The 24,852-nt window shown below is 40.6% G+C and overlaps 1 protein-coding gene across 4 annotated transcripts in view; it reads right to left on the reverse strand.

Annotated features, from left to right (window-relative positions):
• Nucleotides 1-2,638: 2,638 nt before the first annotated feature.
• The window catches only part of VPS35L (VPS35 endosomal protein sorting factor like), a 55,899-nt gene continuing 33,685 nt past the window's right edge, over nucleotides 2,639-24,852 (reverse strand). For all 4 annotated transcript variants that reach the window (XM_075767413.1, XM_075767414.1, XM_075767416.1 and 1 more), the window contains 6 exons: nucleotides 23,847-23,961; nucleotides 13,836-13,975; nucleotides 11,746-11,911; nucleotides 9,998-10,116; nucleotides 3,955-4,101; nucleotides 2,639-3,392 (listed from right to left, as the gene is read on the reverse strand). In XM_075767413.1, the coding sequence (XP_075623528.1) occupies nucleotides 3,294-3,392; nucleotides 3,955-4,101; nucleotides 9,998-10,116; nucleotides 11,746-11,911; nucleotides 13,836-13,975; nucleotides 23,847-23,961 (786 nt within the window). In that variant the 3' untranslated portion in view covers nucleotides 2,639-3,293. The remainder of the gene's footprint in view (nucleotides 3,393-3,954; nucleotides 4,102-9,997; nucleotides 10,117-11,745; nucleotides 11,912-13,835; nucleotides 13,976-23,846; nucleotides 23,962-24,852) is intronic.

The raw sequence follows: 24,852 nt of genomic DNA on the forward strand, positions 1-24,852 counted from the left end.
ACAAAGTGATGGCATTTTACTTGGAAGAAACACTACTGGTATGCCTACAAATTTGATGAGGGGAGACTTTTAACTCAGAAAGTAGTTTCTTAAATATTAACATCTTTATTATAATAATGAATAGTATTGAACATCCTCTGTATTTTAACTATGCGCTGGCAGTTGGATTTTCAAGCAGCAGCTGTTACCTGTGAATGAAGGTAAAGGCTTTCTGGATATCAGCACCAAATATATGGAGCTAGACTTCCTAAATTATAGAAAGCAAGGTTATTTTAATAATGTGCTTATTGGGTTCATTATACAGCCATCTGAATGACATTTCTAACCTTTGGATTTTCAGACAGCCTGCACTTTCACAGTACAAAATATGAGACTGCATTTGTGTATGTCATGCTCAGAATTCAAGGGGCCGAAGCAGTCTGTTGGTCTCTTGCTTGGAGTTACACAAAGACGTAGAAAACTCATCACAGCTGTTGCTACTGGCTGTGCCACCTGTTGCAGCAGACAGTGTTAAGCAGCTCTGGTTCTTCAGCAGAACCTGGTGCCTGTACTGGCCGACTGGCAGGGGAACCCCGGCCCCCCAGAATCAGGTTCCTACTTCTCCCTACTCTTTTAAGGCACCCTCTCTTTCCCCGATAGTCTTTTCCAGTGGACCGCCCTACCCGAGAGCGGCTGCCTCCAGCAGAACGTGCACTCAGCAGCACCACAGCTGGCTCCAACTGGTCCCATTTTGGGTAACTCCTGGGAGGAAGTGACAGTTATGCAGAGGCTCTGGCGTTGGGGGTTGCCATGAATCCATTCCCACACCTGGGAAGAGGGAGATGCTGAACCACTTCCTGCAGAATCTGCTTGTCTTTGAGGAAACCATCTCTTTTAAAGTGTCATTTAAACCACCACTACCTCGGGGTGAGTCGGTTTTGCACCAGTGCTCTCAAAGCTCAGCAACTGGCTTCAACTGTTGCTTTACTTAAATTCAGTAGTGGAGGTTCTCTGTGCTCTTCTGATTGAAGACAAATGCTGAATTCAGGCCCTTGGCTATTTGCCTGGCAAAAAAAATGAGTTAAAGTAAAGGAAAGAGAGAAAAATGTCAACTAGCGACTTCATTTAGGAGGAGAGGGACAGCCCGTACAGCTTTCTGCTGCAGAGCCAGCCTTGGCTGGGTAGTGACTGGTCTTGCACTGGCACTGATGAAGGTGCAGAAGGTGGTACTGGTCCCAGCCTTGCCTTTCCATAAGGACTCTCCCACCTAGAATTGCATCGTGTATACCAGCGCGTGGCTCGACTGCAGCTTTGTGGATGGCTGGCGCCTTGCTCGTGGCAATACTGTGCACGGGAAAATCTCATAGTTTGAAAAACAGACATGTAGCTGGGGAAAAAAAACCCATCAGCTTTTTTCAAGCAGCCAAACTTGGTCTGGCCCATATAGTTGCTATATACAGAAGAAAGAGAAGGTCTATGATAAGCAGAGTGCTTTAAGTAAAATTAATTTTGCTCTAACATGGAAGTAAGCCAAAAGCAGCTAATTAGAGTGGTTATGTTAGGTTCTAAGGTAGATGTTTAGAGTTTGCTCCTGGTAACTAACTAGAGCTTGCTGCCTGTTGTCGAGCTATATTTGCACTAATAAAAACAGTAGTAAAATATTTGAAAGCATTTCTCATGGCGGTCTTGCATCAATAAAGAAACCAAAGTTATACTGTGCTCAAAAGACAACAGGCAAAACCTGGTGCCTGGATGGGGAAGAGGAACAGTTGGGGTGTTGGTGAGGCTGCTGTAAGAGTTTCCATGGTACAGGACCCGGAACAACCCCACCCTGGGCTGAGAGCAGTGCATTTGCCTCCAGAGGGCAATTTCTGCCCCCCAGAGCCGCTCAGTGTGACCCACTGGGCGGTTCAGGGAGCCGAGTTTAATCCCACTTACTCAGACCATGGTTTATGTTTCCAACAGGAAGAATCATGTACGTGCTGCTGAGATTTGTTTTCTGCAGCAAGGAAAGCTAAATTAAAGTGGGACATAATAACACATGCAGTACTATCATTTCATTATCTACGTGAGCTTTATACAGAATTATTTAAGGAAAGTCAGTATAATTAAAGCAGCTATGGACTACAGGTTGGAAAGGTTCTGGATCAAGTTGGTACCACTTCATAATTACTTTGTATTCCTGCAGTTTTACTCAGCTTACGTACATAGTCTGTACCAGGACCCAAGGGCCCTACTTCAGTTCTTTATGACTTTAACACAAATTACATACCTTAGATGTACCCTGCTTCAGTAACCACTGAGGAGATGAAAAACAGGCCACAAGAATGGTTTAATAATTCGGGTGGTATTTATCATCAGCTTGCTAACTCTGTAAATATATGGTTCTAGCAAAACTGACTACTTGTTTAGCCTTAACAAAATAAAACATTTTTATGCAAACAATATATCTTAATATCCATATAAGGATTTAGCTCATTAAAATACTTACCACGAAGCAAAAGCAGCAATAGATGCAGGGTCCCAACAGGGTTCCTTACTGTGGGACAGAAGTGGTGAGAGTGAAATTTATTAGGTGTAGCAGCAGTACCTGTAACTAAATTCCACAAGGGTAAGGTGATACATTTGTACACGCAAAGAAACCCCCAGAACAAACACATGAACTGCAAATTGTTTTATTCAGTGATACAGTGTACTTTGCAAATATAGAGTACTTTGCATACATTGCCATTGTCCTTTGCAGACAGCACTTAAAGATTCCTTCCATTTTACAAAACACCACTGAGCTAGAACAAAAGCATAGACATGTCTGTGAAAATGTACTGTAGAAATCAGAACAGTACCACCCTGACCATTCTTCTCTTTTCCTGGAACTGACCAAACAAGTGTTGGCAGCATCCCACAGCAGAAAGACGACTCAGCAGCATACTGAAATACTGCTTTCTATGCAGGACAAAGACTATTCTGCAAGTGGGGTGAAGTGTGGAGGCTGTGAATTGATCCGTGCAGATTATCTTCTTCCTTTGTTGCTAAAGTGACAACAGGTTAGATTTGGAAAGGCTTTTGCAACCACAGAGGTTCAAAATACCCTTTTCTGAATCTAAATCAGCATGTAAAATAAGAATATAGTGGTAAAACTGGAAACAAATTCAGATTAAATTATTGCACAGAACAGTTTTACCTGTGTGCAAGTAAACTTGTCACACTAAGTAAAATAAAAATACACTGAACTCCTCCAGTCAAAGTCTAGATCCGGGAGTTTTGGCGTCGGTACGCGCCGCCTGGCAGAGCGGACCCCTGGGCAAAGGCGTTCATCAGGTCCTGGACTGCAGCGGGAGCCGCAGGGCCAGGTCTGTGAAGTGGCTCATGTCAGGGTGCTTGCTTCGCCTCTTGATGTATTCCAGCGTTTTCACCTGGGTATGAAAAGAAAGGTATCTTGAGATTTTCAGTGTCTTTGTCTTTTCTCATTTCAAAGGCCGCCATTTAATCCATGTGAAGGTGTTTTAGTAGAGACTCACGATTTTCCCTAAACGTCACTGGCTGCAGGAGCACTTGCATTTCTCACTCCAGAGCTCATTCCCATGTAGCTCTTTCTTAAAGGCCCTGGAATGCCCACTTTCCAAGCTTGCACCATGCAGTTCCTCCAGCAAATAAAAATGCTGTGTTTCTCTTAAAGATAGCTTTCTGTACTGCCAAAAAAAGTTATAGCACCCAACATTTCCAGGTTCTTTAATGTGTGAAATACATTTAAAAGTGCTAGAAAGATAAAGACCACTTGAAATAAGCTGCTTAATTCATTAAGAAGTATTTAAAAAATTAGCTGGGTTTTTTTTAAGCTCATTTAACTTTTTTTAAGAGAGCAACTTGTAAAAAGAATTAGGTTTATTCAGATCAAGAAAATGTTACCTTTTCCCAAATGAGGAGCTGAAAAAGATCTTAAGAACTAAGATTTGCCTGTGTTATCTGTTTCCTTACCATTGTCTTGGTGTCAGCAAAGCCATGTTTCTGAGCAAGATTCCAGAGGTTGACCGAAAGCTGGTTTAGTTTGTTGTTTCGTAGATCCCCATGAGCTAAAATAGTGTTAAAGAAGTAGAGTGCCAGCTGGCTCTGTCGCTTTAGGGTCTATAATGAAAAAGAAATTCCTGAATTACCACACAGTCATCCCAAAATATCCAGCATAACCTCTCTGGGTTCTCTGAACTCTTACACATGCAAGGGGCAGGTACTTGTTGTGTAATACACAGCATTACTTACAGACACAACAATAGAGCAGAGCTTCCATGCTCCGTTCAAAATGCAACACGTAGTGACAATCATGAATCAACCTCAGTTGCTGTCAATAAAGCGATTACACAAGACTCCTCCTACACCTCATACCACTTTGGCACAGCAGCGTGTAGCTCTGACACATTTTTAACTCAAGACTCCCTACAATTGCATGGAAATCACCCTCCCACCAACCTCGCGCTTGTATCGCCGCGACTGTATATTTTTAGAGACCACAATCATCAATTGAGATTAATGCAACTTCAGGCTTTTTCCAGCAGTCTGTTCTACTCTTATTTATTTAACCAAAGACGTTTTTTCTCTGCTATTCTTTCATGGAAACGTTGGTGATACCGACATATTTGCACTATATTTGCAGCTACTTCCCCTAAAATTGCTGAGCAGGGACCCTGAGGAGGACCCCTGCTTCATGGGATGCACCACGGAGGAGCACCCTGCCCTTCGCCCTCTGCGGAGGAGTTGTGGGGCACAGGCAATCCTGCGCTAAGCCTGCAAGGTCCTACCGCCCTGATTTGGGGTGAGTGGAAAACAGAAGTAATTAAAATGCTATTTTAGAGTCTGCCTATTTCTACCAAATCAGTTTTAAAAGGCTAAAGGGACAAATTATTGGAATCATCTGAGACGTATTCATTTGTACTGCTTTGCTGCAGCTGTCCTTTGGTTTTTGCTCAAGAAAGACCACTGATAAAAGCACAGCTCCGTCTTACACAGAAACCAGCAGCAGAGTAATTAAAACAAAACTGTCAGCTGAGCACCTCAATTAATGAACTTAATACTTCCCTTCAGCCCTCTCAGTTCAATACACATCAGGGCAGCTAATACAGAGACACGAAGTTACCCCGACCTCTGCCTCGTTCCTCCGGTAAGAGGGGTGCAGCGATCCCTGCGACCGGCGCTCTCCTGACACGATACCGTGCAGCCTCTGCCCTTTCCTACGGGACCGAAAGTAAATTAATTTCCTTTCTCGCTGCCCGCAGAAGAGAGGTCAGATGCTATTAATCAAAGAAATGGCACACACTGAGCTATCAGTCCTCCAGATAAATACGGAAAAGGAGAAAGCCATGCCATTAAAGAGCTGGCTAACTAGACGGGAGGACACGGCATGCCCCAGACGAGAAGCATCAGGCTGCTACTGAGCGCGTGTGACCCACACAGCAGAGCTGTACATGCAGAACAAATCTGGCACATCAGAAACTGCGTGCACACACACACATGCAATGCCCAGAGCTGCCCAAGGCCCCAGGAGAAGTTCCCTAAGCACTAAATTAATTACATGAAACTACCAAGGCGACAGCTCTTCCCGTAACAGTTATCTGTGTTAGCAACTTCCACCCCAGCAGCCCCAAAACCTGTTTATAGGCTAACACTACAACCATCCCTTGGGAGCGCTGGACTCTTCTCCCTACCAGACAGAGAAATACAATTGAACAGTCTGGTCTGGTAGTAGTAACGCAAAGAGCAGAAATACATCTCCAAAAGACAAAAAAAGGGAAAGGCAGTTATGCTTCAATATCACTGTAGCATTTCTCTTGCAGGACTAACACCCTTCAGGGAAAACCGGGTACAGGACACAGCCAGCCAGTCCGTGTTTCGCTGCATTATTCACAAGGCACACAGCCTTCCACCTGCCACATCACCACGTATCCGGCATGAGCACAGTAAGGCGCTACAGTTATTTTTTTATTTTTTTTTCCCCCCATTGACCATCTAATGCCGGTGTGTCTTCTGCTGAATACGAACTTCAAAGAGGTTCCTGGGAAGTGCTTGGAGGTTTCCTCACAAGAGGTGGGAGGGTTAAGTTAGCAGGCAGAATGCAAAAGCAGCAGTACTCCAGTCTGAATATCAACCAGCGAGGTTTTCCAGGCACTATCAATGCAAATATAAAATCCATTCCTTAAAATAAGGATGACATTTTGACTAATATGAAACATACTTCAAAAAGTATCTGGAAACACATTAAAAAGCTGGAAGAGAGAGATGCACCCTAACTCTCATTGTCTTGGGGTAGGTATAACAGACAGGATTTTGGCATCTACTCATCAGTTACACAGTGCAAAGTGAAGAGCGAGGCAGGCTCGGGTATGCAGGAAACGCCACCACGTCTGAAAATGAAGAAGAGTCAGACAAGGCTTCACATGATGAACAGGAATGTTTGTGTAACATGGCACCGGCCTCCAACCCAAGGGAAGTATCTGTGCCGGCACGCTGCCAAGCCTGCCGCCAGAACTGAGAGTGAGTTGTGGGTGGCACTCCAACTCGCAGGAGGTATTCGCAGGCAGCAAGGAGAAAGCAACAGCTCAGCTATTTGGCAGCCACGTACATCATGGGACCAGCAATTCCCAAACCAAAAAGAGTTGCCAACCTTCTAGGCAGCGCATTTTCCATAATCGTTGGAATAATGCTGATGACAATGAAACAAAGAACAAACTACATCATCCCGGAACGCAACCCCCTTGCGTCCTAGCCCCTCCACCAAAACCCAGAGCAACGTCCAAATTTCATATAGCATAACAGAAAAAACCAACAGGATCTTTCATACAACGGACCATGTAACTTTGTATGTCACAAAATTCTGGCTAGCAATTCAAATATTCATTCCTGTCTTTCAGTGACTCTTGCCAGACATCCACGTCAACAGTAAGGACACCTTGAGCCTTCTGTTAGAAAATTAATCCAACAAAGAGGTGCTCCATGTGGAACTTGAGGCTCACGGAGGACCAGACCATACTTTCAAAAGCCATACTCAGTAATCCTGCTGTAAGCCATTAGCAGAATCCTAATTAATTTATTCTAGTTTCCGCCACTTACCAAGTACCTCACTAACATGCAGAAACGATGTTCCAGATCAAACTATTTCTAGTCTTTAAACTCTGCCAGCGTGCCAGAGACAATGGTGTACTAAAATTAATCTGGGAGTGAGTGAGTTCCGGACACTGCAGCAGGTAAATTCCCTTGCCTCCCTTCTCCCAAAGAGGAACGAAACTTTTAACCGCCTTTAGAAAGTCTTGGCCTATGACACAAAATCTTTCAGGATGAGCAACCTCTTCTCGATTTAAAACACACCCGCACACAAACAGAACTATGTCCCACTGCTTGCAGTTCAGTATTCAAACACAGCTGAAATCAACTGAAGTTTTTATAAGTTTATATTAAATTAAAAATCAGTTGTGTTGAAAGGAGAGGCCTCAAGAGCGTACCCAGGAATTGCTTTCCACTGCTCTATTTCTGATAGTTCTTACAAAAAGTCCAGTATCTGTCATATGGTACACGGGAAGACTGCCATCCTAACATGGCACTGCCAAGGACACAACAACATGCTCTTTATGTTTTGGATCAGAAGTGGTGTTTGAGTAAAACATACTCCATCTGGGCATCTATCACTGAGTAGCAAGAGGCAAGTTATTTACATTTTTAAGAAACCTGGAGCACAAGATCAGTCTTCTGCCCACACAAAGGCAGGGAGGACTCACCGATATGTGCTCTCATAACCAGAAACAGCTTGAACGTCCCAGAACTGCCCAGAACTGAAAATTTCCATTCAAATACTGTAACATAAATGAAGCATTCTCTAATACTGCAAAAAGACCATGCTGTGTTAACACAAGATGCATTGTTCTCTTCCAAATTGCCACTTTGGTGAAAGCATTTTATTGTCAGAAAAAAAAAAAAAAATTTTCCTTTATAGGTTTTAAAGGAAATGAACCAATAAAAACATAGACTCATCAGAGTCTTGTTCATTTAAATGAGCAGCCAAGCAGATGAATAATAAAAGGTCACCAACACTGAACCACAGCAATCTTATGATCAGTTCGACTTTAGCACAAATGGAGGTCTCTGACAATATTCTCGTCACTCTCTGCTAAGCGACAAGAGCTTCCTCAAAAAAACTATTTGTTCTTACAAAACAATTTTTATCTAAATCTCTCAAGGACTTTTACTCAAAGCAGCAAAGGAAGTGCTCTCCCTCTTTGTAAATAAGGACGGACAGAGGAGTAAATCCAAGGTCACGGAGGCAAAGGCAGGGCAAGGACCTGCTTAGCTTTAAATCTAGTTTTCTATGCCACAACTGCTTCAGTGAAATAACACAGGATCTCATTACTCAAAGTATTAAACTGGAAAGCAGAGGAAAAAAAGCCTTTCAGAAACCACAGATTTCAAGCCCTACACAAACATTCCCACCCACATACTCCATATAGGAGTCAGATGCAAAAAATCCTCAATACACAACCCACAGTCCTGAAAACTCTTAAAAATGTCCTTCAAGTACCTGCTTGGACATTCTTAGCTGTGCAAGAATGGTTGTTTTCTGCTATTACTGTTCTGAAAAAGAACCGCCATTCACTGTGGTGATGTGTACAATGACGTAGAGGCATTTGAGCAAAGGATTTATTCCTCTCATCTCTACAATTGCTCAAGGAAGGATAAACAGGATAGCAAAAGCAGAGAAAAGGCTAAACTTAGCACAGCATCTTCCCACTATGTGTCACTTAACACATTCTGTATTAGCAAACACTACAGACTACTGTGCAAACAGGCTATCTAAAAACCTCCAGCAAATTAATCATCCCCCGCCCTCCTGTTTCAGCCTACGAGCCACAAGACCACATCTATCGTTATACAGCTCTTTAGTAAGGGGTGATGGGGAAGTCGTGGAGGGTTCAGTCTCAGAAACAGGTACATTAGCAGAACAGTACGTTCTCATTATTTCAGTAATACTGAAAACAACTTCACTCACCTGCCTTTCGCATACAAGCCATTAAGCGATATTTGATCTCTCAGAGCCACTGAACTCCAATAAGCCACCCAGAGGTTTTTTTATTTCATATTGAACAAATATAACCCTGTACTAAAACCAAGGTAAAGCCAAAACACCTTTTCCCTCCCTCCACACCACTCTAGTGACTTCATCCTAGCGTCTGAGATACCAAACTTTTACAAATTAGAGGTGGTTTCCACTGTATTTTACCCAGTAACAGACTGTGAATTCTCACTTTGGCCATTACAGAACTGGACATTTCAGGTTACTGTTGGAAGAAAATACGGTTTATTTACAGAGAAAGAAAGGCAACAGCCAGGAGGAAACAACAGGAAGGACTGACATGGACCAGATTTTAGGCATAACAATACTGCAATCAAAGGAGGGACTGTGGCACTGTCTCCAACTCCCTAGCTTAGGCCAATAATTGCAATACCAGCATCATGGAGCTCATTATCGGCAAACAGACTCTCACAGGAAAAAAAAGTTATCCCACCCTGAGCATCATATTTCCATAACCAGACAACACCGTGACTCAAGCCGGTTCATTGAAAGCTGACTCTAACCTCCCTGTGCTGCTCTGCAATCCTCATTCTGTACCGCAGCAGAATGGCATCCTTTGGTGCGCTGCCACAAGCCGTACCGCGGAGTGTACCAGAGCAGCTTCTCTCTCCTGCTCGCTGGTCCTATCAGACTGTCCGTGTACAGCAAACAGCTAAGCAGGTAACTTTAGCCTGCATCTTAAAAATGTATTGTAATTGCTACATGAGCTCTTTCGCATTGTTAGGTCTTTCCACCACAACCCTGCCTACGTGATTGACTCACTTTTTAAACAAGTACAATTACCTAATTTCCTCTCCTTGTAAGGCTCCTGGAGCTTTCTAAGAGACCAATGCGTAGTGAAGAAGGTGGCCTGTTTACTAAACTCAAAAGTAATGTTAGTTTTGCATTGAATCAAGCTGAGTAAGAACATACCTCTTCTTTTCCAAGGGTTTTCAGATGATCCAGGATCTGTGCTATCACTGTTTCACACAGTTTATTAATTTCAGCCAGGAACTTGGAGTCTCCACCATACAGGGTATCATTGGAATCAACTGCAGAGATGAATTCAAGCTTAGGTCTGGCTAAAGAGCTATGCATTTGTTTGCCACTGAAAACACCAGCTATTTATAGCAGCTCAGATTTGGAAGTTATAAAATGACCCTCCTCCATGAAACACAAACAGAACCACCTTGTTTAAGTGCCTACCACTCGGTTGCCTACCACGTCCTCTTGATTTTAGGAACAAAATACTAAAAAGAATCTTCTATCTTAAAGTCCTGTATTCCTGGATGCAGCCAGGTTCAAAAATTAGTGAAAACAACAAGATTTTCAAAGGAAACTGTGGTGTTTGGTTTTTTTTTTTTCTTAAAACCTTGATTACCTCAAAGTCACAGAGAAAAATTCAGAAAGTGTATTTTCACTTTCAAAGCCCTTGAAGGATTTTTTGGAGGGAGAGCACTGTTGAAAGTTTTTAGAGCTTATATAATTGTGATTTTAAACATGTGTTTTGGCCTCATTTATTTATAATGTTTTACTAAGAAGTTACAAGAAACGTGTAAGTTTCAGTGTACTCTGGGTAAATCAGAGAGCACATAAGATAAAAGGTGATTCCCTGTTCCCAAGTAAACTTCATTTTAAGAAGCTCAAGGTACGTGGTCCACCTAGAAAAAAACATCATCCAAGTACAGGGGAAAAATTACTAATTTATGTTCCCATGCTCCTCTCCACTGAAATCTATTTAATTTAAATTTCTCATCTTGGCATTATGCAGTTATTTTGGTCATATAAAAAATGGAATGAAAAGCAGCTAAACCACATTTCCTTACAGAATTTGAACAGCAGATTTACTATGGAATAGTAGTTTAACTGACAACTATTTTATGTGCTGCTAACTGCAAGAGATATTCCTGTTATGGCTGGTAACTCTGACATACTATTCACCAGAACCGCAGAATATATTCCAGCCTGCTTCTTTGTGAAAGCCCTGTGCAACTAAAAGAAAAAGCCAAACTAGCTTGGCCTCTCAGACTAACTAGTCTTGCCAGTATGCTTTAGAAGATTTGATTAATACTCTACCTTAATTTAGCAACCTCTCTATGATCAGAAGGCACACACTCAAATTTTAGAGCAATCAAAATATTACTACAAAAAGACTACAGCCATTTTATAAAATGCAAAATCTTTAGAATTTTTTTCCTAGCTACTCTGAAGATTGTTGTAACCAACCACCCCAGTTTCCAAAACTGAAAGCCTGCCTTCAAAGCAGCAAGTACGTCATTTAAATAATGAAGACTAGGCATTACATTCTGAAAACTGGAGTTGTTAATAAAGGTGAATGAAACACCAATGATAGGTATAAATCAAGCTGATATTTTAGACTAAAAGAAAACCCTCCATACGTATAAAGTTCTAATATTTACTTGAAAAGTTCACAGTTCTAAGTATTTGCATCACCACCACCAGGAACAAAGTAAACCACTCTGCACAGGTTCACTTTAAAGAACAGACTGTACATCTGTTTGGCAGCCGCCTCCCAGGATTATTTTAAGGTACAATATCTGGATGTGTACAGGAAAAGAATCCATTCCATAACATTAACTACCACTGACCTTCGTTAACTAGGTACAGTGATAGCACAATACTACAAATTGCAAGGATCCTGAGCCGCCCTTCTGTATTACCTTTATCTACATGGTAGATATATGCTTCTTGAGTCATTGCAGACAGCAGATGCAAAACATTAGTATAAATCCTGACTTTGTCATCGCTGTTATCCTCCCAAGTATAATCCTGGATCACATTTAGTAATCCTCGCACAAGAAACAACACTCCTTGTTCTGGATGGTCCTACAGAAAAGAAGAGAGGTAAGTCAAAAACCACACCAAAACCAGCCCAAACCAAAAATGGGATTATTTGTGGTCATTCAGGGGTTTAGAGTCACAATATTAGCCCTATAAAAGCAAAAACTACAATTTAATTAAAGCTGACAACTACTTTTCTGAAGTGTGTTTCCTGCAAATCCTTTTAAAATTTTGTTCCAGTTTCATTCTAAAATGCCCATTTGACCCATAATCATAAACTTGATCTAGGCAGCCTCCACAGACAAGCTCTGAAATGCTTTGTCTTCTCGTCACAGGGGAGTAGTACAAAATTAATTGTCAGCTTCTTAACAGCTAAGCCTCCGAAGTTAAATATACTGGGTAGGATTTTTTTTTATTAAAATAATGTCAGCAAGCTATAGAAACAAGTATATTACTCATATAATTATGAGTTTCAGAAGAACACCTACACTGGGAAGTCAAAGTTACAGACAATCAATAATATTTTAATATGAAAGGAACAGAATTAAAAAGGCAACTGCTTTACATAAGCTACGAGTTTCTGCAAGCAGTTCCAGTACTGCACCCAGCTTATTTTGAGCTGGCAGTTGGTGCAACGATTCCAATGTATGCAGGACAAGTGACAGCCTGTTGGGGACAATTTCCTTCTGATCACATTTACTGTAAACAGGAGAAAAAATTATGGAAGGTAATTTCTGAATGCCGGTTATTTCATTGCAAGTCCTTCTCCATCACTGAGTCGGTGAGGCTGGCTCTCCCTCCTGCAATCACCTGTTGACGATGTATTAGAGTAATTTCTGAGGCGCATCCTGCTCTGAAACAGCCTTCCTTATAAGCACACAGCACCTCCACGCTGCCGACCGTGCGTGGCTTGGGAGACCCCTTCCCCTTCCATCAGAAAAAGGAGAATATACCGCTCTGATTAGGAGGGTTTGGACAGCGCTGCACCCTGTGCTGCTTCACCAAACATGCAGTCAAAGAAAAAAAGGAAGGAGAAGCCGTAAGGAATGTTCCAGTGAGGAGGAACAACCTACTTTCTCTGAGAAAAATGAATAAGCCTCACACTTTTTCTTTTTCCTCTTTTTTTTTTTTTTTTTTTTAACCATGCCATTATACTGAGCCAACTCTTGCTGGGAAAGAAGCATCTTCTCAGAGAGGGTCAGAGCTGTTAACAGAGGGAGGCAACATCTTCAAGTGTTACGTTTCCAGTGCAGTGACATCTTGAGAGTCAGAGGCCTGGCTTTCTTCTCCAAGGTCAGCAAAATACCTTGGCTAGAGAACTTTTATCTCAGATCTTCCAGATTGGTTTACAATTTTTCCTCATCTTTTAGCTACAACTGAATATATAGGAAGGAAAATTACATAGATAACTCTACTTAAACTTGACAATTAGTTAAAAATTGGAAGGGTGTAGAACGGTATTTATTTTGTGAAATATTAATCAGAAGAGGAAGGTTATGCTATACACATCTCCTAATGACTGTTTTCAGTCAAAAGATTAGGCAACCTCTAACAAAGAAACCAACTGAAACTAACAGAAACTAGAGCTCTACCTTCTTCCTCTCCTCAGGTATTACATTTTATGAGTGCTCAGCTAAAATACCGCTTTTCTGCGAGAACCTGTTAGAACAGTAAATGATGTTTACACAGTTAAATGATGGCAAGATTTCACTCTACCCCAAATCCAGTTAAGTGCAAGGCACTACTGAGCCAGGCAACATTAACGCCGTACCTCCACCTCCGAGCAATTGTCCTGCCTCCCCGTTTTGCACTGGGGTGAGTGTTTTGCAGCCAATGAGTAAATCAGCTTGTTTGTGGAAAACTAACCACTGCATCTCCCACTCCCAAAAGCCCAGTCTACTCTAAATTTTTAAACAGGAAAGTCAAAATATCTACTAACCTACGCACTATTCATATACACACAACTTACCGGAACAACTAATAATGTGGAAAAAAAGTTACAAAGGAATTCCAGGAGGAAGGCATCAGAAGGTCGCATCTTTCCATCTACGCTGATCATTTTTGGCACTTCAGGAACAAGGCTCACCGCAGCTTTGAAAAAAGCATCAGCTACAAAATAAAAATATAGTTGCCGTGTTATCACTCCAACTGCGCTGGCAGTCATGCCTGTGATCCAATGATTGCTTCCAGTTTGTTCCAAAGAGACCACAGAAAATGAACGTACACTTAACTGCAAAGAAACTCCAGACTCAGCAGTCAAAATCTGCAGTAATTCAAGTGATGCTGTTTTTTGAAAAGAAGTTCCCCCATCACTCGAGACTTCTGAGATAATTCTTCTCCCTTTGCTTAGTAAGAGGACACCATTGTTTCAAATATCTTGCACATATAATAAAAAATTTTAAAAGCACACAATTCAAAATTGACTTATCTAAAGAAATGCTTATGCCAGGAGAATGGGGAATCCAAAGAGGGGGAAAGGCGTGTTAGACCATGCTAACTTGTTCACTAATTCATTCACAAAAGGCTGTTACAGTTATCGGGAAGTATGGACAGCTTCATTTCTCTAAGTATTTACAGTCATGAAAAGTAAACTACTAATACGGTACCAGAACCTGGGGTATTGCTGGTTATCTAGATAAAGTGATTCTTTCCAAGAATCACAACACAGGAATTAGAGGAACCATCCACCATTATGGCCTTGGCAAAATAGCTATTAAGAGGCTTTTCGTAACTCTTTATTATGACACTAATCCTACAAAAACAAAACAACCCCACTAGAACATCTATTCCTCAGTTTACTAAGTTAATACTCACAAATTAAAACCAACAGCATTTTCCCTCTTACCCTAGAGGACCTCCTATATATGCTAAGAGTTCACAAAAAATTCTGACAGCAACATTCCTTTGCATTTTCTTGGCTACATTTCAAAATATCCAAGTATCCAAAGCCCATTCAAGTTGTTTAGCCATATACTTCAAAGCATCCTTCGGAATTAATACTGTATCTTTATTTTACAGGAACAGAGACCGAGGCTATGAAATCAAATTTTAGCAAAGAGAAAAAGAGAATTCTTGGTGAGAGCCAAGAGGTGTTACAGGGCTGGGACAGAGATACCACTGCAGGCATGCACGAACATTTCCAGGAGTGCAGCTTGCTCTGGAAAAATTCATTTGAGCACATGAGACTCCAAACAAATTTGCTAAATATAGTACCAACTGATATCTAATTTAAGCTTATGAGGAATACCAGGGAAACATGTGCTTTGGAAAAACTGTAATTGTTCTGACTCTTATTTCTTTTCAGCACACAAATGCTCAAGCCCTTCTGAACTTTTCAGTGCTTAGAACGCAGACCCCTTTAGTCAAATGTCATACTTCTTTTATTCTGCACATTTATTTTGAGGTGAAAAAAAATGGTTTTATTTATTTCAAACAACATATAAGTTTACATAGCCAACCCAAAGGAAGGGAAGTAATCTTTCTCCGAGCTTTATTAGAGGAAGGAAAGCAACAGCAGATGTTCATTCTAGCACAAGTAAATCAATCGCCGTCACTTCCACAGTTGTCTCAGCAGGAAAAAAAAAAGTGCGTGCCCCACATCACCATATAATCAAAACATGTGACCAGACAAATGAAAAGCGTGTCTCAGAAAACAGTCTGCGTGCCAAAGTGCCCATGGCTGTGCAGAGAACGCTCCTGCCTTCCGAAGTGATTTCGTAACGGGACAGGAACCACCTATGCAGCCATCAGCCTCCGCAGCAGAAGAGAAGAGCTGCGGAGCACCTCACCTTCATTCACTGCCCGCTCTCCCAGCAATCGCAGCCCTAGACATTCTCTGCTGAGCTGCTGCCTTAGCACAAACCCAACACCTCTTCTCCTGGCTATGAATAACTGCCATTTGATTCAATTTATGCTTCTTGACCTCCCACCGTCGCTGCGCACGAGCGTTGCCTTCCCCTCTGGCTGTCTCAGCGCAACAGGGAGACCCCCACGCTTGTAATTCTTCTTCCTTGCCTTGTTCCCCCTGCCCCTTGCACAAGGCAACAGGGCAAACCAAAAAAGCCAACAGAGCATAAGAGCAGGTAGTTGCATTTTCCATTAAAGAGAATACTTGGAATATTTTACCATGGTACATCCAGAAGCACTAGCAAAGGAAAGTACGTTCATTTTGCTACGAGTTCAGCCAATCTGTGCTCACCACAAAACGGTTCTTATGCTGGAACACTAAAAGCACATTCACCCCAGGTGTATGTGCTGCCTAACAAGCAAAAATAAAGTAAAATCACATTAATGCAAAGGTTTTATTAGAGACTTTGCAGAAAACTAACAGTCCTCCAAACACTACCAGCCTGTTCAGTTGTAGAGAGGTGTCAGAGTATGCATCGCATGCTCTGAGTTTCAAAGAAAAGTTCACTAAATAGGTTGCCACAGAAGTGCTGACTGCTTAAGTATGAAATAAGCATCGGTACTTAATTCTGAATTACACTAGTTATGAGGTTATGCAACAGTCCTTTCTCTGTATCTTTTAAAAGTCAATTTACAATACTGTTACTATAGATACGTTTCAAGAGAAAACCATACACCCGCTTTTCCTGGCTTCCAAAAGGTGTAAGGAACCACTTAAAAAGCACCAATAACCACAACGATGTTATGTTCTTGATTAAAAAAAAAGATAAAAAAGGCTGCTTCTGGTGAAGGATGCTGTTTTCTTATCTGCCTAAAGTACGATACTGCTTCTAAAGTGAGCCACTGTTAAGTTGGATAAGGGGAGAGCAGCCTGCGCCTTGCAACAAATCATCATGATAAAGTCTTCCCAGACCGCTGTTAATATCTTGTGCAGTGCTCCGAACATGACATACTTCATGCTTCACTAAATATATCCTTTCACAGCAGCTCCTTCATTTTGGTTGACCATAATCCTGTAAATCTTTCCCCCGAGCATACATACATGCTGACCTTCAGGCTGTGAAAACTAGCAGTCTTGGCTATCCAAGTCAGCACTTCCACTAATACTCTCCTACAGAAAAAGCAACTGAGATTGGTGGTGAATGTTTGTTATTGTCAATATTCATGATGGTACGCACACACATACATTTAATTATATACAAACACAAATACATGCACCTCCATATATTTCTATACAGCAATCTCTCTACATATAAAAATCTAGCTTAAATTGTATTTGCTGCATCTTGGCAAAAAACCAAGGAGGTGCAAAGCCATTAGAGATGGGAAAACAATTAAGCTCCTTAAGTCCACCTTCAAACAGCAAAAGGGAGTGAGTTTGACATACCTACACAAACTATTTTTAATCACGGATACAGTGACACGAGGCTAAGCCCACCCAAAGGACAAAACCAGGGACCAGACGCAGTCTTTGCATTCTGCATCACCTTCGTGTCCTACGATGCTGTCAAGCATATTTTAATGCTCTGAAGATTCTGCTACCACATCCGACAGATGTTGGAAATTTAATGAAGCCTTATACTCCAGTGCAAAAAACCTAATGGGAAGCAAGCGTGGGGTTTTCGTTGCGCGTGCGCCCCCCCCCCTTTTTTTCTTGTTGTTAATTAATGCATTACTGTTTTGACGACCAAGCATTGCAAACAGTTGGCATTCCTTCTCCTCACCTTGGTGAGTCACTGTGAGAGTTTTGCCACATTGTTCAAATGTGTTTTTCCCTTGACCTATTGTTTTACTGAAAGTTATATGTCTTAAAACCCTCTACGCATCACTTCCAATCCAGAAACTACAAAGAATTATTTGAAGTAACAAAGATGACATAAGGAAATGAATGCGCTGCTGCTTGGTGAACTGCAGCATACTATGTTAATTCATATTAATTCATACCAAGAATTAGCTGCAGATAAAAAGGTAATTATGCAGGTGAAGCTTGCTAGTGCTAGTTTTAGGACTAGCTTGATTACAGATTGTTAGCAAGGCCTTAGTACTTCCAAAGGCATACAGAGGCGTAAGTGGAAGGGAAGAGTCGTACAGGATGATCGTACAGTATGAGCAAGAACACTGGATACAAGATACTTTATTCTTAAGCTCTAATCAGTAAATGCAACACATACTACCTCCCAAAAAAACCCCAAAACAACCCAACCACAAATTTCAGCCTACCTCTCTAAATTCCATGTAATCCCTACAGACTGTGAGGTAAAGTATCATCAGCAGTCTTTAAAGAGAGCTCCATTAGTAATACTGGAAACTTTGAAATAATAAATGCTATAGTTAAATACTGTAGTTTCTCCAGGATATATGAGGTGGGGAAAAAAAATCTGAAAAAAAATCTCAAATGAGCAGACGCATGGAAAAACATGATACAACACTGAAGAGTCAATATGGTTTTTGCAGAGAGAAATCATTCCTCAGAAGTCTCGCAAGTTTTCCAAAGAACCAGCAAGTTTGTGTTTAAGAGCGACCCAGCAAACACAAATACTTAGATTTTTAAAAAACACTTAATGTCCCTCATACAAAAGGCTCTTAAAACTAAGCTGACAAAAGATAAGGAGGAAAGTCCTCCTGAGGATTCACAACTTAATAAAGGATGGGGCAGAGAGGGAAAGGAGCAGGATTAAAAAGTTTTCATGGTGGAGTGAAACAACTACCACATTCCTTAAGGTTTTGCAGCAAGACATGTCCTTATGGTGAGCTGGGAGGTGACAATGTTTGCAGACTCGTCTGGAACGTGACTGCAAAGCATCACAGATGGATCTCATGATTCTGAGCAATAAAGCAGCAGATGAAATCTTATATTAGTAAGGCATGCGGGGAAAGAAACAGCCCTTGCTATAACTATAGAGAGATAAGCTCTGAATAGGCTATTTACGCTCACGAAAGATTTTGGAGTCATTATAGATGGTTTCCTGAAAACTACATCCTAAACAGCTGTCGAAAGGCAAGGCAATTATAAGAATCATTAGGACAGTAATGGAAAACTGAGGTGTCATTGTATCATTTATACAGCTGCTGTGCATTTATACCTGGAAGACAGTCCTGATCTTCCCATTTCCAAAAGGATAAATAGAAGATTAAAAAAGGTGCTAAGGCATGGAACTGTTTCCTTATTAGAAAAGACTATACTGACACACATTCTTCAGGAGCTTAGCTACTCCATCATCTCATAGGTAGCATGAAGAAAATGAACCAAGAATGACTGATTTTTTCACAGCATCACTAGTAGATCAGCTGGATGCACTGAAACACTCAGCTAACATTTAAAAAACCATACAGAAATAAATCCCTAAGAGTAGATTTCCAAGTAGCATGTAACTGTGGAACTCATTGTCACATGAAGTTACAAAGGCTAAAAAGTAAAAATTGATTAAAATAATTAAATTCCTAAGGATTGGTCCACCTGTTTTATTAAATGCCGTGGTCCATATGCAACCTGTGTTGAAGGATGTATTTAGACCACCTGCAGGTGAAAGCTAGGAAGCATCATTCTCCGCTATCGTTTCCTTTACGCTCCCTTAGTAGATGCTGCTAGACACTTTCCAAAACAGGTCAGGGGCTAGACAGACTTGAAGAACTGACAAACATATGAAACGCTAGTCTGAAAAGCTTACAGAGACAGAGATGTCATCTCTCTCACATCACATGGAAAAGCTATTGGCTGAGATAAAAAGCGGAACAAGAAAAAGTTGTGTGAATGGGAGAAGTTTCCAGCTGTGGAAATCTCAGGCAACAGTACAAGTCATAATTTTGTCCAAATAAAGCAACATTTAGTATTACTAGCAAGGAAAACAGTATCGCATCAGTTCCTCCCAAAGCTACTTTGCTGCCTTCAGGGAAAACAGGATTTAAAAAGGTAACAGCATGTACTGATCTCACCAGAGAAGCATGAGCCAGTAAGTCCCAAAATCTGTAAAAACTTCATCAGGTTCTTATTTCTCTAAATTCTTTACCTTAAATTCTATATATAGTCTATTTATATTCATCAGATTTATAAAGATTTTAGGAGATTAAGAAGGAATACTAAAAATTGTTATCTAATGCTGAGAAAATACACTAAAACATTATTAGACTATGATTAAAAACTGTTTATTAGATATTCCACACCATACGTTCTCCAAAGTCTGGCTGAAGTCTGTCATATTTAGAGAACACTTATGAAAAGTAACATTTTCTGAAGCAGAAGAAGAAATTCCTTTTGCAATCTACTAGTGAAACCGTGTTTCAGCTACATTTGAAGAACAGAACAAATATCTTGAAGTACTTTAAGCACTGCACGCTTCAGAATTAAAATCTGCATTTGCTAAACAAAAGATCCGCATCAGTTAATTTGGGGGACAAAGACTCTTCATTTTTATAAAGTTTTATGTTTGACAATATCCCAGTGAAATCTGTCACACGGAGTCAGTTGAATTACTTTATTCACTCAGCGTGTTACTTCTGAAGCGAGGCAAGGACTTCACAGCCTTTAAAATAAAAAGGCCACTCAACACACATTACCAGAAAGTTGTGTCATCTCTACCCACCCGCTGAATGCTGTGACCAACAATTAAAAAGTCATGCTGTCTGTTCTTTGACAGGCAAAAGCAGCATTTCCACAGGGAGGAAATACATGACATTAAAATAACACCTATATCTCAGAAATCCAGAAGAGTGACACAACAGAGCGTGCATTTCATCTCAATTTAGGCCAAGCACTCCCTATGACAGAAAGCATGACCGATGAGAATTTATTACTCTATGTTGGCAGCATGCAGCCTTCTGTGGCCCAGTTAAAGAAAAATGAAAAGCACATCTCTAAAATCTAGCATCTTCCCTTCTAAGGTGGGCTTTTAAAAGGCTCTCCAGAGGCACAAACTATGCATCCCGGACAAGATCACCTAAAACATTCTGAACGTAATTACAGATATTTAAAGTACCTCTTGGGAGGTGGAGACAGAAGAGACAACAGCTGTGTTTAAAACACGTTGAACAACATACCTGGACAGACATCCATCAGCCTATTAATACTGGACTTTCCATGAGCCTATAAATTCATGTTTCTGACCCAACTGCATTTTATTAATGAAAATCTATTCCAAGAAATATTACAATTACAGTTTTATAATACTGAAGTATTTGGGTGAGTTCAAACAGGCACCACAGAGTTGCTTTGATTAACGGTGTGGCGAACCCCAGGGGACAGGGCTCTGATTCGACAGAGGAAGTAGGAACAGCGAGACACAGGGACCGATGCTCTGTGACCCCTCGAGATGGGGAAGGAGCCAAAACCCGAACTCCTCCACTTACGAGCAGATTCGCTGTAGCTCTCCAGTTGTTGGTAGCTTATCAGTGCAATCCTCAGGTCAGCAAACTATTTACTGTTACAACCCACACATCCTCTTCATAAAAAAAGCAATCTTTTAAATTCCCCTTATCTACCCCAAAGGTAATTTTATTCTTTTTTCAAGTTAGGTACGTTGGCAATTTAGAGAAATCTTCCTACTGCCAACAGAAATCTATCCTGTGAAATTCAATTTTGTTGCATGTTTAGGTGAAAACTCAACTCACTGAAATAGCTAGACTCCCTGTAGGAAATTAAAATTTAAAAAAAAAATTCTAAGAATTTAACTCGCTAAAAACAACAGCTGGAATCTTTACAGAGAAACTGCGTGCACATGCACACGCGCGTGCCCCACTACTGACTGAGCTATCAGATCAGGTACATTACCTTTCAGTTTTATTTCTCTTCCCAATTTTAAACTGATTAAGCTAATTCCAGTCAGCTTGAAATAAAGGTTACACAGAAGGCACAATTTCACCTCCTAGCCTAATGCTATCATTAATTGCATACTCTTAAAACTTCACTTCATGCTGCATTAGTTTTAGTAGATTAGGATCTAATTGGCATCAGTTAACTCAGTTAACGGACTGGATTTAAATTTCCTGTTATGAATTAATCAGTACTTCTTACACACATGAAATGCATTCAGTTGATACACAGATTGAACTGTGTGAAAGGTAGCTTTCAAGGACACGTTATCTGACTACAAAACATCAGAATATGCAAAGACAGTTCACAAAAAATGTCCCAAGACTGGTGGCACTGTCACCTAACTGGTTAACACATGCTAAATTACTCATACAAGCAACTTGTCTCTGAATACAAATTATGCCCAAAACAGCTTTTCTAAGGAAGCAAAAAAGGGTGTAACAATAGAACCTTGGTAGACGGAGTTACTGAACACCAGAGGGGTTTTTTGCACGTTTCATTTCAACAAAAGCTGAGATGGACCAAATGCTCCTCTCTCTTGTGGGTCTAAAATTCAGGAGAGAGTGGCTAATAGACAGACATTTGAGACTGAGTTCATAATACTTTGCATTTACCTGCTACCTTAAAAGATTTCAGAGTGGGGATCCTATTCATTGTTTAGTGAGTGCACTGTGTTCACGTGTCAAACAGCAGCTGTGCACGTTTATAAACTCTCACACTGAAAAACCTAGACAATTGTTGGGGCCCAGGAGTCTCACTCTGAGAAGAGTTAGATCTCAAAAATAGTGGAAATGCAGTTTATAAATGGAAAGATTATTAAACCCCAGAGTTGGTCCCAACATGGGCAGGACATAGTCCTCAAAGACCGAATATTACAGAAAAACTGCTTTAGATTTGCTTCCAGCAAGAGATGCACTGCAACACAGCAACAGTAACAAAAACTGATACAAAGGATAAGGTAAGCTGGTCAATTAAACAAAACATCACAGGAAGAAAAAACAAGTCCATTTTTGGTAAACTGTTACCCAAAAATAAACTGCACAATACAGACCGTGCACAACAACAGACTTTGCAGCTCTTTTATTTGCACAACATACTTGGACACAACAGCCAGCTTTACTCTAAATCCCTCTGCTTTGCTATATGGGCAGCATCAGATTCAAAACAAAGAAATACAACAGTCACCCTGTACTAAAAAGTCTTAATCAGCATCCTAAGTCAGCTTGTTTGTGCAGCTGGAACTTACTGGTAAACGCACAGCTTGGAAAACAAGCTCTCAGAAAGAAGCACAGAGCTAAAACAAAGAATTAATAGCCACAATAAAAGATGTTGCAAAGCAATCCAATTTATAACTCTCTCAGCTCCACTGAAAACATGTAAAGGAAAAGCATTTACCATCGGAAAGCATTTAAAGTCAGTATGAAAATTGCAAAACAAAGTAGAATGACATCACTTTAAAAAGGAAAAGAAAGATACTGCAAACAGTTAAAAGTACGAGAAGACTTTCAGAATAGGTAACTGTCTTCCATTTGTGATACGAACAGGAACAAGATCATATTAAACAGTGACACAGACTTCAGGCCCATTCTGGTCCCAGAGTAGCTCAATTTTTTTTCCCCAAATCACTTTTTGCCAGAATTTCCAATTACTTAAGATTGAGCTAACAGGATGGCTAGCAACTGTACTCAGGCCCTGGTTCAACCAATAATGGAGATCAAAAAAAGAAAAGATATTTTTTGTTCTTCATATTATCTGGTATTATTCCATCGTTTCACTCTGATATAGTAGTGCATTTCCTTAGCTAAGCATTTATCACACATGTGCTTTGATAGCAAGTTTCTGGTGTCCTTGACCTAAGTTTTAATTCTCTTCCAGCTTGTTTGTCAGCCCATGAACTACTACACAGATTAACTAGTTTCTTTTTCCAGTTATAATAAAGCACATCATTTGTGATTAGAGTGCCTGCATAAGTATGCAGGAGAAAAACATTCCATGCTTTCCATAATTTCTAAGTAATTTAGGACAACCTACCTCATAGACATGACTACGTCAACCAGAGCCAGCTGTCTTGGTTATTTAGATCACAGGATTAGTGTTAGAATCGAAGAATTGCTTTAATATGACAAGTTTTCACTGTAACAGTGCTTGAAACAGGGCTGTATTTTAAGTACATCATAAATATATGACTTGTGATTTCAACCAAGTTATTATTCACAGCTAGAAATATTTCTGAAATAAGAGAACCTTTAAGTCAACAAATTACCTTACCTTGTGAAAGACACTGATTTGCCAGAGCAACCTGTCCAGAGTGTAGGTACAGATTAAGACGTGTGAAGATACTGCTCAGAGATGGAATTGTAATGAAGCAGAAGGCAACACAAGCCTAAAGCAAATTAAAAAAATGAAACTGAAGAAAATTCCTGACTCAGAATTATAGCAATCATTACTGATTTTATACACGGTTAGGAATCAAAATCTGTAAGTCAGTTTTGGGAAAGACTTTTAATAAAAAGCAAACATTATGTGAAGTCCAAAATCAGCAACTTCAACTTTCTCATTATTATGTCAATAATTATAACAGTATTTATTATTAGTAATTATTGTTATTATGAGTAGATTAGCGCAAAACTTACTCTGTGACTCTAGCTCAAAGAGATCCTCTCTCCTCAAGCAAGCAGCTTGCAGCTCAAGACCACATCTAACTAGAGGAGCAGAGTCCTGGTCCTCAGGGACAGCCCCGCTGGTGGACATGGGGCGGGGGGAGCAGCCCTCGTGCAGCACGCTGCGCCCCAACCACCTTGCTGGAGCGAGTGGCTCCCAGGCACACAGAAGTTGGCCAGTGTCACCCTAACTATCCTTTCTCCAGGAAACTGTGCGGGGGTGCCGTGAACAAAAATCTATTAATATGCAAACATCTACACAACACATGAAGGTGAAGACATCTTCGTTGCTATGTTTCAGGTGAGAAGAGGGGAACACAAGCAACTTGCACAGCCTGTGCACAGTTCAAAGCTCATTTGAGCATATCTATACAGACTCAGAGGCACTAAAGCCGAAAGGAACATTTTATTTGAAATTCCAACAGTGATTTCAGTATATCAACGCTGATATTATGAGACAGAGGTTTAAATGTATTCTTTCCCCCCATCTCCCCCTCTCTCTCTGATTGAGTTGCATAAAAATTAAGTATTTTATTTCAAATATAGCAGAGCTTTCTAGAACTCACACAAACACCTCTCCAATGAACCTTCTTTTAGAGAGGGAGTTGATCTTG

The sequence above is a fragment of the Balearica regulorum genome, chromosome 15, assembly GCF_011004875.1.
Source record: "Balearica regulorum gibbericeps isolate bBalReg1 chromosome 15, bBalReg1.pri, whole genome shotgun sequence".
NCBI lineage: Eukaryota > Metazoa > Chordata > Aves > Gruiformes > Gruidae > Balearica > Balearica regulorum.